General features: G+C 43.2%; 1 protein-coding gene across 2 annotated transcripts in view; it reads right to left on the bottom strand.

Moving 5' to 3' along the window:
• Positions 1–2,190: 2,190 nt before the first annotated feature.
• The window catches only part of PPP1R21 (protein phosphatase 1 regulatory subunit 21), a 70,918-nt gene continuing 58,099 nt past the window's right edge, over positions 2,191–15,009 (bottom strand). For both annotated transcript variants that reach the window (XM_075595836.1, XM_075595837.1), the window contains 2 exons: positions 13,527–13,655; positions 2,191–3,463 (listed from right to left, as the gene is read on the bottom strand). In XM_075595836.1, coding sequence (XP_075451951.1) covers positions 3,434–3,463; positions 13,527–13,655 — 159 coding nt within the window. In that variant the 3' untranslated portion in view covers positions 2,191–3,433. The remainder of the gene's footprint in view (positions 3,464–13,526; positions 13,656–15,009) is intronic.

The following is a 15,009-nucleotide window of genomic DNA, read 5'->3' as shown; positions in this document are numbered from 1 at the left end:
AATACTGTAAAAACAGATGTGATTAGTCATGTTAATGCTACCACATTACTAAAGCAAGTCTTACCCCTCACGCCATTGAAAAAAGATGGTGTGCGTGTTCTTAATGCAGACAATATTTACTGCATTATTTCATAGCAACTGCGGTAATCACGCCTGCTATACCTGTGTACATTGTAGTTCTGTACTTCTGTCATATGAGAGCCTGTGCGAGTCAAAGCCTATAACTTTAATAATCTGTTGGTTCAATGAAAGGCATCATACTACCTACTCCTTCTCCCTTCGTTACTTTACTACATGGTAGAAACCAATACAAACACCACCCTCTTTTTTCTCCAAATAACCCCCTCTTATCAAGCAGGTCTTGAAAACAGTAATGGCGCTGAAATGGCAAGGTTTATTATGAAGGAGCTGCAGTTCAGATGGCACACCACCTGACCAAGTATAAAGATACACTCACAAAACAGATGTCACAGGTGATGTCACACACCAGAAAAACAATGCACTATGGTGGTTGAAACAAGAAATCATATTTGCTGCTGCTCTGATACACAAATGTAATATTTTAATAATTTGTGCCTTTTCATGGAATATGCATTCTAATGGGATAGGAATAAAATTATTTCCACTTGGTTTGCAGATGGTTTCTCTTTTTTTCTTTGGAGCAACGTAGAATGTTCTCATACATATTGTTTAATATGACCGAGCAAAGAACCAACGGATTCATCAACAAGATATTCACATGCCTTATTTACTCATGAGTATTCCCCACGAGCTCTGCAACAAATGCTGTATTTTGTTGGCATACATATTTTCGATACGTAGATAGTTCAGGTCGCCCACAGATTAACAAAAAGAAAGTGAATATACCCTCTGCAGTATTGGAATTATATACTTTTAACCTATCGCTTATCCATGTTAAAGTGGATGAGAAGTAAAGTGATACACGTGCTCATTTGCATGTCATTACCCAAAATGCCTGGCTGCACTGGAAGCACTATTTGTCAAGAGATAATGCAAATGCACCACAAGTGTTTTTTTTATTTACTGTATACTGTGCGGTGGAGGGTTTGTCACCTTTACCCACCATAACTTTAATATCTGGTTATACTTATAACCTGGAATCCAAAAACGACCTTGGCTAGACTAATTGACCTGTATTGTACAGTAGCTAACCTTTTTCAAAAGGACCTACAGCAGAGCACTTCGACTAGTTATCCAAAAAGGAGCCAGATCAGAAAACATTAGGAGTAGAAGTGCCACAAGCTTGTTTAAATGTTATTTTACATACATTTAACATTTTATATTTCAATATTTTGTTATATTTAACACATCCGTATTGTGTATATTTAGATTACCTTATGAGTTAGCAGGAGCAGAGTCTCTAAGAGCCCAATCAAGACCCTTCCCAGCCAGCATTTGGCCCACCAGTTGAATGATGAGGATTAGAAATGCATTGTTTTGCAATGAGTTGCTGCCGACTGTAGCTTGCACGACAAGGGTACAATATATTGGCGACTAACATTCCTGGCCTAATGTTAATTCCGAGAAGTTAGGAGAGCACTGGCAGGCAATATTTATAGTAGTTCCCTCCCTCTTAAAGCTGCAGTTCAGTCAATATCCTGCATGTGTGTTTTTTTTAATAAATCAGTTCTGTAGTAAGAAAAAATACTTTTAGCATTTTCTGTTTTTAAAAAAACAACTTTTAAAGACCAATTTTCTTGTATTCTATTTTAACAGCCATTTGCTAAGGCACTGCCCCTTCATGTCCTGTCACAAGCTCTGGCACACCCCTTTGTCAGCCCTGCCCTCCCTCTAGCACATGTCAGTGCAGAATTGCTCATGAATATTCATGAGCTTCCACTGACAGACAAGCAGAATATAAACAGATCCCTTCACTAATTATGTCACCAAATTTCGACCTATCAGTACATGGAGAACGAATTGACCTGCAGCTATACAGTTCGTTAGGTAATTAGAGATTGCACACATAAAACTATTGAAGTAAAAAAATAAATTAAAAAAAAAAAAAAAGACTGAACTGCAGCTTTAAGAAACAAAGCAGTTGGGATACAGACTTCCTAAAACAGAAATGTTTAATAATAATAATCAAAAAAAAAAAGATTTATATGAAACAACTTTCAGTAGAAAATACTTTGTTTAATGTTTAATTTTAACAGTTCAATAACTACTGCAGAATAGAAAGATATGCATGTGTGTGTTTTGTAAGTCTTCTTATGCCATCTTCTGGAACTTGACTGCATTTTCAAGAACGGTATCATGCTACGCTTCCAAAAAACATGGCTAGCCGTGGGAGCTACTGTATTGCAGTGCATTTTAAGGTTAACTGAACAGTTCAAAAAGTATTTAAGTTCTTTGGGGTTTTTTTTTGTACCATCACTACATAGCCCTCACAAAGTCATTTTAATACAGTTTAAATCTGTATAAGAGTTAGACATTTTTTCCTCTTTTACACACAGGAAAAAAATAAGTCACAGACCAGGACAGCGGAAACCAAACCAAAATGGTTATAGTGCTTGAATTTGTATGCTTTTTTAATTCAACAATAAAGCAGAAAGCAAATTTTTTTCCCCACCCCTATTTGATCTACGGACCCAGAAACAGTGTAATCAGAGATCCAAGATATTAAACTTGCCAGTAAAAAATAAATAAAATAAAAATATAAGATGAATGTCAGGTCACCGATGGCACAATGCAACATCTTCTGATCTTTCTCTGGGAGCCAGGCTGACCCCACCTGCTTTCTTGTGTCTCCTAGACATTTAGTTTTAAACGTACTGTCATTATTTCAACTTGGTTCTACTGGAGATTGCAATTTGAAGTGTCTTTAAATATCTCCAGGAAAAATAACAGAAGCTAATTTTGTAAGAATTCATTTATTGACAAACTTACACATTTTTCATTTCTTTTTTTTTTTATATGTAAAGACCGTAAGGTTAGAGAACTGGAGGCGCTTTTAAATGTCGAGTAAACACAGCTTGCATGGCAAGAGTCAATTCCCTTTTGAACTCAATCTGTGCTATTTACAGTGAGAAGCAAGATACACCAAAAATCATACAGTAACATATTAAATGTGTTGCTTTAGAAATGAAGCTGAAGCATACAAAAATGTTGAAGCTATTCTGTAAATGAATTAAAAACTAGTTAAAAAAAGTGCAAAACAACTTCCAAAGGAATTCAGAGGTACATTATTTTTCAAACATTACGTTTCAAATTTCCAGTCATGTCACAGGTGCTTTAAACACTCTGCTGTTAGAGGGACCAACACATGCAACCCTTGGCAGGCCCCTTTCACAGCAAAAGCAATTTAATTCACATACAAGACAGGGATAAATTGACGGCTGACATCCTCATTTTTGTCATTTTATACGGTTTATAGCAGCAACTTTATCTGCACCATGACGGCACCTGTGAACTACCGATTTTTGCTCTTCTTAGAATTTCCCTATGGTGACAAAGAAAGAAGAAAAGAAATTAAAATGTGCAATAGTCGCATTCACGTAATAAAAAAATACTACATATAAATCAAAAAGCAGCTCTTTTGGCTTTCTTATATATTACAAGGAACAATATTGGTTAAGCCATTAACTGTTCTAGCACCAATTTCTAATACAATATCTATTTTCTCTTTCTTCATGTTTGTATGAGCATTGCAAGATTGGTCTCCATATGTTAAAGTGATCCTGGTTTTGCAACAAGTCAACTAATGATTAACGAGCAGTCAAATTGCGCTCCAGATTTATTACGGCGCCTTTCATCCAAAATGTCTAACTACAATAGATTTATTCTCTACAACTGCGATTCTACCAGATATAGTATTTTTTATTTCCAAACACCCTTCTCCAACTTTTTAATATTGATATCTAAAAAACACCAATGTATGCATCTCTCAAATACTGGAACAGGGATTTTTTATGCAGGTCATACTAGATCGGATTTAACTTAATCTCCCTTCTTCCCATGGGGCCCCCTGCTACTGCTTCTCCAAAAGGTCATGGCCCGTCAGCATCATGATAAGTGAAGGAGGACATGGAAATTTCTAGAGTTGACAGGAACAAGGGTTTGGCCATTCAGGACTCTGAATATGAGGTTCTAGGATCAAAGTAAAAGAAAGAAGTGTTGGATAGATCTCCTTGAAAAAAAGTGTGTTAAGGAACCTTTAAATGTATGTATGGTAGGGGAGAGTCTGATTGTGCGTGGTAGAGAATTCCAGAGTTTGGGTGCAGCACAGGAAGTGTCTTAGGAGGCAAGAGTGAGAAGAGGTAATAATGGGGGTGGAGAGCTGCAGATCAAGTATTAGGTCAAAGATGTAGGGGAGCGGTGTAGTGCGCAGTTTTGTAGATTAGCACAAGTATCTTGAATTTGACTCTGTACAGTAAGAGTAGCCAATTTAGTGACTTGCACAATGGTGCAGCAGAAGAGTTGTTAGTGAGGTAATTGAGCCTAGCAGCAGTATTTGGAATAGACTAGAGGAAGCAGACGGGGAGACCAAGTAAAAGCAGGTTGCAGTAGTCCAGTAAGATAGGAGTGCATGAGTGAGAATTTGTGTGGATGGTTCCATGAGGAAGGTAGTAGCGAAAACCCAAAACCAAACAAGTGTGTTCGATTATCAAGGGAAGAGGTTTAAATGGAGAAGAGTAGAGGCCAGAATGGAGCCCAGGGGTACACCAACTATGAGGAGTGAAAAAAGCTATGGAAACACTAAAATTACAGTGATATAGGCAAGCTGTAAACTAGCAGGTCAATATAATGGATGGTGTGCAAAAGGAGGGGGTGATGAACAGTATCAAAAGCAGCAGAAAGGTCCAAAAGAATAAACAACAAGAACGGCTCTTGTAATTAGGCCTTTGTCATGAGGGAGACTCCAGGAGCAGGTAGGACCTCGGTGGCTGGGTACAGCGGGGATCAGGCAAGACTCGTCAGGGTCGCAGGCAGATTGCAGATTGCGTGGTTAGAGGTCACAGGCAGAGGTCGGAGGCAGGAACAGGGCGAATTCGGGAACAGGACTGGAACTCAGGAACAGGAAAGACTGCGGTAAGCTAGTTCAATAGCAAGGGCCTTTAATATGAAATCAGGTCTACAAAGAACAGGTCAGGTGAGGTCATGGCAGAAACAGGAGTCAGGATCACAAAACAAAGGCAAAGAGGTGCAGGAAACAGTAAACTATAAGGCAGGCAGAGACAGAAGACAGGAGCACCCAAGAGGCGACAGAGGAAAACCCAGAGCAGACAGAAATAGCAGCTCACCCAGTGGACAGACAAAGGAACTGTGAGGAGGGAGATTTAGGAAACGATGTCAGGGCTATTACTGACATCCTTATGTAGATTAGTGACTTATGTTAAGACTGTCTCAGTGGAGTGGCTTGGACAGAACCCAGACTGCAGTGTGTCAAGGGGAGTTAGAAGAGAGAATGTCCAGTATGCGGTTATAAATGAATTGTTCAAGAAGTTTGGGTGCAAATGGCAGAGATAGGACAGTAGCAGGATCAAAAAGTTTCTTTAGGATGGATGTGAAAAGCATATTGAAAGATAAAGGAAATAAGCCTTTGTTCAGAGAGGTTGGAGAGATGAGTTGGTGCAGGAATAATTGCACTGGAGAGTGAACAGGGGAGATGTGAGGTGATCGGATTAAAATTGCAGCTTTTAGAGGAGATGAAGAGACAAGAGACTTCCTCCTCATTAACTGGTTGGAAGCAGCCGAGACTTGCTTTAAGAGCCTGGTGGGAGCAGTTTTGAGTCGATGGGGCTTGTCAAAGTGCTATGTTGTATCCAATAGCCTCAAAGTATATTGAAACAATACACTGAACCATGATCTGTGGAAGTTGAGGCAGGCAATTTAACGTAACCTAAAAAGGTTAATAAAATACACGTGGTTCCTATTTTACAATTTGCCATGATATATATTTAACATTGTCTCTTCTTACATTTCAGATTATTTTTCAATTGATTTTATTTATACTATTACAATGTAGTGTGTGAAATTCCGCATTTTCTTCGCAAGGTTTTAGACTGAAATTGAATAAACAGTAACAAAAAAAGAGAAAGCAGGAGGTGTGAAGCCTCCTTTCGGTGATGCTTATTATTGAATAAATATTTTTTACTTTCATACCACCTGGCTCCCGGGCAGTGCGCTGCTTTCTCTTTTTTGTTACTATTTGGACATCTCTATCAGCGGCTGGACACACCACCATACTCATTGAGGAGGGTTTAAGCTCGCCCCTCCCCACTTTCCTAGTGAGCAGGTATTGCATGCAGCTGGTTGTGACAGATCCAATGCGATCATTCTTCCTCTAATTATAGGAGGTAAATAATTTTTTTAAATAGTGTTAGGACCTGCTAATGGCCATGACTTGATGTGGCTAGTGTCACACTTGCCTCTGATCCGCGCGGAGACCGACTCAGGGAAGCACCACGGGGCAGAGTCATGCGCCCACGCACTGCCAGGGCAGTGCAGGCGCAGCGGCGTGATGGCGGAGCTCCGCGAGACGCATCGCGCACGCGCACGGGTTGCTCGGCAACCAGGAAGCAGGAGAACGTGAGGGAGCTGCTGGAGCCTCCCACAGGCGGAGACTTGCTGAGTAAACCGCATGACGTCATCACGTCGCGACGCGCATCGCGCACGCGCGCGGGTTGCCCGGCAACCAGACCTAGCATCAGGAAAGCCTAATTGCAAGCTGTTTTTGATCAGTGTCTCTCTGACACCATTGGTGGACCAGTACACACCCCTGCAAGGTAATTGGACCCTTCCCACATATATACCTGCTTCTGCCTGTCCTTCATTGCTGAGCATAAACTCCTGTTTATGCATTGTGCTCACCGCTGCTGTCTAGTTTTGTCTTGAACTTTGTCTGACCTGTTTGACCCTGCCTGTTACTTGGATTTCTACACTCTCCAGCACTTTGACCCCGGCTTCGTTACTCGACTACTCTACCTTCTATTACCCAGGACCTTGGCTACGAAACTCTACCTACCCGGACTCTCCAACCCTGGAACACGGCAAGTACCCTGACTACCCTGACCTCTCCAACCCTATGACGCGGTACGACTAGGACTACGCATTCCGGACAGGACTGCGTGGTTGTGGGTCGGTGCCTATCAATCCCCACCTCAGCCCCGCGGTCTTCCGTCCTGTTTGTGGTGAGCGCAGCGTGACAATATGCTCAGCCCAACAAACATGGACGCCGCTGAGGTGGCCCGACGCTTAGACACCCATGAGGAATGCTTCCGGCAACTTACCGGCTCATTTACACTAAAAGAACAACTAGTTTCCCAACTTAAACAAGACGTGGATACCCTGACTGAGCAAGTTAGACGTCTAACAGTATCTACCACCAACCCCGTTCCACTCGCAGCCACTCCTGCACTTATCACACCTACCTCCGAACCACGACTACCTGCGCCCAACCGTTATGCAGGGGATCCCAGCGGTTGTCGGGGGTTTCTGAACCAGTGTTTCATACAGTTTGAACTAATGCCCTCTCGCTTTCCGGTTTCTCGTACCAAGGTCGCATACATAATCTCCCTGCTGACTGACGCCGCCCTGGCATGGGCTTCTCCTATCTGGGAGCAACGCCCAGATTTGACCTCTGACCTTACTCTCTTCATCACCGAATTTAGAAAGGTGTTTGACACCCCAGGGCGTAAGGTTACGGCTGCATCCACTCTGCTTAATATTTCTCAGGGAGACCGTACTGTGGCTCGTTATGCTCTGGACTTCCGGACGGTGGCGGCCGATCTGCAGTCTTCTGGCAGGGCCTGTCCGAACGGTTGAAGGATGAATTAGCAGCTCTGGATCGTCCCGCTGGACTTGACAACCTGATAGACCTGTGCATCCGGATGGACCAGCGCCTCCAAGAGAGAAGGATGGAGAGAAACAAACACCCCCGAGGTATACAATCGTCTTCTTTGTCTACCATAGGGCCTCTACTCTCCACAACTCCTGCCCTAGATGAACCCATGCAGCTGGGAGGGACAAGCCTTTCGCCTATCGAGAGGCAACGAAGAAGATGAGCGGGACTATGCCTCTACTGTGGCAATAACGGCCACCTGGTATTCAACTGTCCACTGAAGCCGGAAAACGCCAAAGCCCAGTGAGTATAAGGAGGATCACGCTGGGTACTGCAACTCTTCCCCCTCCTCAACCCTCTACGAGGTTTTATCTACCTATCTCCATATCCGGTGAGACCTTCACAGTACAGAAACAGGCCTTTCTGGACTCGGGGTCAGGAGGAAACTTCGTGGACCAAAAGTTCGCCTTCAAGAATAAAGTACCGTTGGTACCCAAAGATCGACCGGTAGGTCTTGAAGCCATTGACGGACGACCCTTGCAGCCCGCGATCATTTCCATACAAACCATACCCCTTAACATCATGACTAGCGACTTTCACTCCGAGACTATAACCTTTGATGTCATTCACACCCCCTCCTCAAACATCATTCTGGGACTTCCGTGGCTCCGGATCCACAATCCTGTCATTGACTGGACAGAGGCCACACCACTTCGTTGGAGTTCTTTTTACTTGGAACATTGCATGTCTGCTCCAAAGGCAGTGGCAGGAATGGAGGTCATGGATCCTGACAGGGTACGGCTGCCGGGGATATACGAAGATTTCCGCGATGTCTTTGACAAACGTCAAGCAGAGGTACTTCCGCCACATCGGACGTACGACTGTCCTATCGATCTTCTACCCGGGGCCATACCTCCCAGAGGAGGGTCATACCCACTATCTATTCCTGAGACCCAGGCCATGAGAACATATATTCAGGAGAATCTCCAGAGGGGGTTCATTAAGAAATCTTCATCACCTGCGGGGGCAGGATTTTTTTTCGTCAAAAAAAAGGACGGAACCCTCAGACCCTGCATTGATTACCGGGGCCTCAACAAACTCACCATAAAAAACCGCTACCCCCTTCCGTTGATAGCCGAACTGTTCGACAAACTCCAGGGAGCCATGATCTTCACCAAACTGGACCTCAGAGGAGCCTATAATCTGGTTAGAATCAGAGAAGGAGACGAATGGAAGACAGCATTCAATACTCGCGACGGGCATTACGAGTACCTGGTCATGCCATTTGGATTGTGTAATGCTCCTGCGGTCTTCCAAGACTTTGTCAACGACATTTTCAGAGACCTTCTGGACCACCATGTTATAGTATACCTGGACGATATATTAATTTTTTCCAGATCCATGCCGGAACATATGATGCATGTCAAACAAGTCCTGCAGCGTTTAAGAGAGAACCATTTGTATGCCAAGCTCGAGAAATGCCATTTCCATGAAACATCCACCTCTTTTCTCGGCTACATCATATCGGATACCGGTCTTGCTATGGATCCTACCAAGGTCAAGGCGGTACTCGAATGGCCCTGTCCCCTCTCCCTCAAGGCCATCCAAAGATTCCTCGGTTTCGCTAACTACTACCGGAGGTTCATTCAGGGATTCTCATCGGTAGTAGCATTCATCACGGCACTCACACAGAAGGGAGCTGATCCTACAAAGTGGACTGAGAAGGCCCTCCAGGCTTTCGAGAGAATAAAGACGGCATTCGCCTCAGCACCCGTCTTAACCCATCCAGATCCTTCATTACCTTTTTTTTTTGGAGGTCGACGCCTCCGATGTAGGAGCAGGTGCTATACTTTCACAGAGAAAGAATCCTCAAGCTCCACTTCATCCTTGTGCATATTTTTCAAAGAAATTTTCCTCCGCCCAAAGGAATTACGATGTAGGTAACCGGGAGCTCCTCGCTATCAAGCTGGCTTTGGAAGAGTGGAGGCACTTACTGGAAGGCACAGAGTCGCCAGTCACGATACTTACGGACCATAAGAATCTTCTGTACATTGAGGGAGCACGGCGACTAGGATCTCGCCAGGCAAGATGGTCCTTATTCTTTACTCGCTTTAACTTCCTCATTTCCTACATCCCTGGTTCAAAAAACATTAAAGCCAACGCCTTGTCACGACAGTTCCTGGTAGAGGATAACAAGGTGGATCAACAGGAGACCATTCTCCCTTCCACTTGTATTTTGGCTGCAAAATACTTTTAGTGCCTTAACGGACATTACTAAGGCTCAGAACAACATCCCGGCAGGACTCAACGTTCCGGAGGACCGGTTGTTCACTCCCCGTAAATTCCAGAGGAGAGTCATGGAGTGGGGACATTCATCCAAGACTGCAGGCCATCCTGGCACCAAAAGAACTACTGAGTTCATCGAACGCACATTCTGGTGGCCCTACATGCGGAGAGACATACAAGCCTTCGTAGCTACGTGCGCTACTTGTGCTCGAAGCAAGACGCCACACAACAGACCAGCAGGTCTCCTTCAACCACTACCCATCCCAGTACGTCCATGGACACATATATCGATGGACTTCATCGTTGAGTTGCCCAAATCTAGAGGCATGGACACAATACTTGTGGTGGTGGACAGATTTTCCAAACAGGCACACTTCATCCCTATGAAGGGTTTACCCACTGCACCAATGTTATCCGAAGTTTTCATCAGGGAGATCTTCAGGTTACATGGGTCCCCTCAGGTCATAGTGTCCGATAGAGGATCCCAGTTCATCTCCCGGTTCTGGAGGGCGTTTTGTAAAAATCTGGACGTTACCCTACACTTTTCATCAGGATATCACCCCTAGACCAATGGACAGACGGAACGCACCAATCAGTCTCTGGAACAGTTTTTGAGGTGCTTTATCGCTGACACTCAGGACGACTGGGCGGAACTTCTCCCATGGGCAGAATTCTCCCACAATAATCTACAGAACGAATCATCCCGACAGTCACCATTTATGGTCAACTATGGCTTCCATCCGTCGGCACTTCCTTCCCTCATCTCCAAGTCTGGAGTCCCGGCCGCAGAGGACAGGATTCGCCACTTACAAGACCTATGGCAGAAGATCCATCGGAATCTACAGCACGCTGGTATATTACATCAAGAGACAAGCGGATCGTCACCGAAGAGAGGTCCCAGGGTACTCTGTAGGACAAAGGGTTTGGTTATCTACCAAAAACATTCGGCTAAAGGTAGCTTCACCCAAACTGGCACCACGTTTTATCGGCCCTTTCCGCATCACCAAAAGGATCAACCCAGTAGCCTAACGGCTTGAACTGCCAAAAAATATGAGGATTCCTTCTGTATTTCACTCATCCCTTCTCAAACCTTATCATCAAGACTCATCCTCCAAAGGACAATCTAAACCTCCGCAAACCATACTGGTAGAGGGCCAACAAGAATACGAGGTTCAGACCATTCTCAACTCCAGAATATCCAGAGGAGGATTACAATATCTTGTACACTGGAGAGGCTATGGCCCAGAGGAGAGAGAGTGGATTCCTCATCATCAGGTACATGCCAACCGCCTCATCTCTGCCTTCCACCGTAGGCATCCTGAGAAACCATCTCTGGTTCGCCCGGAGGTCTCCCCTCAAGGGGGGGATACTGTCACACTTGCCTCTGATCCGCGCGGAGACCGACTCAGGGAAGCACCACGGGGCAGAGTCATGCGCCCACGCACTGCCAGGGCAGTGCAGGCGCAGCGGCGTGATGGCGGAGCTCCGCGAGACGCATCGCGCACGCGCACGGGTTGCTCGGCAACCAGGAAGCAGGAGAACGTGAGGGAGCTGCTGGAGCCTCCCACAGGCGGAGACTTGTTGAGTAAACCGCATGACGTCATCACGTCGCGACGCGTATCGCGCACGCGCGCGGGTTGCCCGGCAACCAGACCTAGCATCAGGAAAGCCTAATTGCAAGCTGTTTTTGATCAGTGTCTCTCTGACACCATTGGTGGACCAGTACACACCCCTGCAAGGTAATTGGACCCTTCCCACATATATACCTGCTTCTGCCTGTCCTTCATTGCTGAGCATAAACTCCTGTTTATGCATTGTGCTCACCGCTGCTGTCTAGTTTTGTCTTGAACTTTGTCTGACCTGTTTGACCCTGCCTGTTACTTGGATTTCTACACTCTCCAGCACTTTGACCCCGGCTTCGTTACTCGACTACTCTACCTTCTATTACCCAGGACCTTGGCTACGAAACTCTACCTACCCGGACTCTCCAACCCTGGAACACGGCAAGTACCCTGACTACCCTGACCTCTCCAACCCTACGACGCGGTACGACTAGGACTACGCATTCCGGACAGGACTGCGTGGTTGTGGGTCGGTGCCTATCAATCCCCACCTCAGCCCCGCGGTCTTCCGTCCTGTTTGTGGTGAGCGCAGCGTGACAGCTAGTAGGCGTATAACACTTTGGCCAGAGGGCTTAACTAAATAACAATTTAAGAGATATATAGGTATTTCACCGTGTAATTTGTCATATTGGATGTAGCTTTGGGCTTCTTTGTTTTTTGTTGTATACATTTAGCCACTCCCACGAGCACTCAAATTGACACTTTTATACATTATATAGCTTGCTGGGTATCTGTGTGGCTCAAGGAGTGTGTAAGATCTAATTCAAGATATTACCATTCAAGACTTGTGAAACATTGTGAGTTATGGACAATCATTAGTTCCAGTATGTGTTATGTTTTTCTCCAATGAGGTTACATCAAGGTGAATACCATCATTTTTGATTGTTCCCTTCAGTAGATGCGATATTCATTATTCACTGGCTACTCGCTTATCACTCATTACTTTACCCACTCCATACTAGAGTTACACTCATGAGTTTTATATACAAATAACCATTGATGACATCGTTTTGATATTCCAAAAAATCACTGGAGCACCCACTTTCTTTATACACTTGAAATGGAATAAACACCTTCCAGTAATAACTTACATTTGAAAAAATATGAGATCCAAAAATATATAAATAAAATAATTCTGAACAGATTGCAGTGCTACATTCTGGTAATCCACTGAAATAAAGGTGGTTATGAGCACCAAAGAGACAACAATAGTGTATCACTGTGTGCCATGCAGAGATGCAACCAATAAAAGTGCAGATAAATGCTATCTTTTGATATGACTTCTACGTCTGTTTATGTGATGACGTAATTGGTATATTGTACGCTCATTTCGACTGAAACGAGTGCATTTTGGGAGGTCTCCGTGTGAAGTTATAATAAACTGGTTGTATATAATGTTTGAAACATTACATTGAACATTAAGTTGACGAAGACTTTTGAATGTGATACAGATGTGATCAATGCATGTGTGATTTCTGAAATGCTTTCTGGAGATGCTTTATTTTCCATTTGATAACACAATGCCATTCATGTAATTCTATAATCTTTATATTGTAATACAAAAAGCAAAACTACCAAGTCTTTCAAGTGGAAATTCAGAATTGTCACCTGAACAGAGTAAAGTAAAGTGCTAAATTCTATTCTGTTCACCGTGCTATACGGAGTGGAGTGCCAATTAATACTGAACATAATCAGTTACATTTAGTGATGCACATGGACCCTTTAGAACCACTCTGGTAGCAAATACATTAACCAGGTAAATCTATCTAGCAGTGAAGGCGTTTCTGAAGTGTACAAAAAAAGGTGTCACTCACCTTGTTAGCCATCTTTAAAGTATCAATTTCCTCCCTTTGTTTTGATAAAGTTTCATTCATAATACAAAGATGGTCACTCATCATGCTTAATTGATCTTCATAACTTCTTTTGGTTGTAGTTAACTCATCCTAAAAAAAAAAAAAATCAAAGGAAAAGAATGAAAACAGTAATTGTTTAAAAATATTTTTGTAATGAGGGATTAAGTTGCAGTGCAGATAAATGGTGCATGTTATATTTCTATTTCAGCTACATTTGGAAAGGAAAATATTCGGACAATAATTCTGATGTTTATTGTTACCATGAAAGTATGTAGAGTATGATTGTAGAAATTGCTAAGATGCCAAAAAAATAAAAAACAAACAAACATATTTTTGTCCACCTTTCTTCTTGCTAATGAAAATGTGAAAGACCCTTGTTAAACCTGTAAAATTATATATTAAACGCAGCAAGAATTGAACTTAAAAATAGCAAGCAACTAGCAATAGAAAACGCCGTGGGAACAATCCCTACAACATTAGTCAAAACCAAAACAGTTTAACCATGTAATGGTCTTCCTTAAACAGATTTCTTTCTTCATCAGGGAGACAGAAAGGGATTCCCCATTAAAGATTCAAAAGACAACCTTCTGCAACCTTTCAATATTTTGGGAGTTGCTATTAAAGCAGCAATTTTCTCTTTAATCTTACCAGAACAAGGGGAGCGACCAAGAACTAAAAATCAGTGGTCCCCAGTTCTTGATATTGGTAGGTTTTTTTTGGTGCCGTTTTGACAAAAAAAAAAAAAAATATCTATTATGGTAGCAACCATAGTGCTCTGTAGACCAATACGTACGTCACGATGGGTCACACACTGGGGCCTTTGACGTACGTCATCTAAGTTTGCTAGTTTTCTATGGGGCAGTTGGAATCAGCCACAGACTAAAAAAGAAGGGGCGGGAGGAAGGACGGACCCTTTCTTTTACATTAACGGAAGCGGGATGTGAGGCGAGTGCTCAGTGGAGGAATCGTGTGATCGCTAGTGCCAGAGGGTTCGTGACCACATGACTAAACACTCATGCAGCACCATAGCATGACTTTGAAGGTCAGTATCAAACGATTATAACAAGCAGCACCACTCAAGGGATAAAGAATAATTAGCTTTTTTTTTTAGGGCCTCTGAATGAGAGGGTGCCTGTTCGACAAGTGTCTCCTTTAACTCCAACCGGTCTTCTTAGAAAGGGCCTGATATGCATTGAGATTGATTTTTAATACAGAAAAGAAAGGTGGTATTCTTTGCAATCACAAAGGCTCCATTATTTACCACTGGTATGATTTGCAGAACACATTTCTACATTAAGTGTTTCATCACTATAAGTCCATTTGTGTGATGAGGTAAGAAAAACGAGACTAAATCTGAAATACTGAACTAGTAAATGCAAAAAAAAAAAACCTAAGGTTAAAATGTTTTTAAAAATACCCATGAAATGAAGCTTAAATTCAACTT

This window comes from Ascaphus truei, chromosome 4 (assembly GCF_040206685.1).
Source record: "Ascaphus truei isolate aAscTru1 chromosome 4, aAscTru1.hap1, whole genome shotgun sequence".
Lineage (NCBI taxonomy): Eukaryota > Metazoa > Chordata > Amphibia > Anura > Ascaphidae > Ascaphus > Ascaphus truei.
Note: the sequence above shows the minus strand (reverse complement) of the source record. Positions and strands in the feature narration are given on the sequence as shown.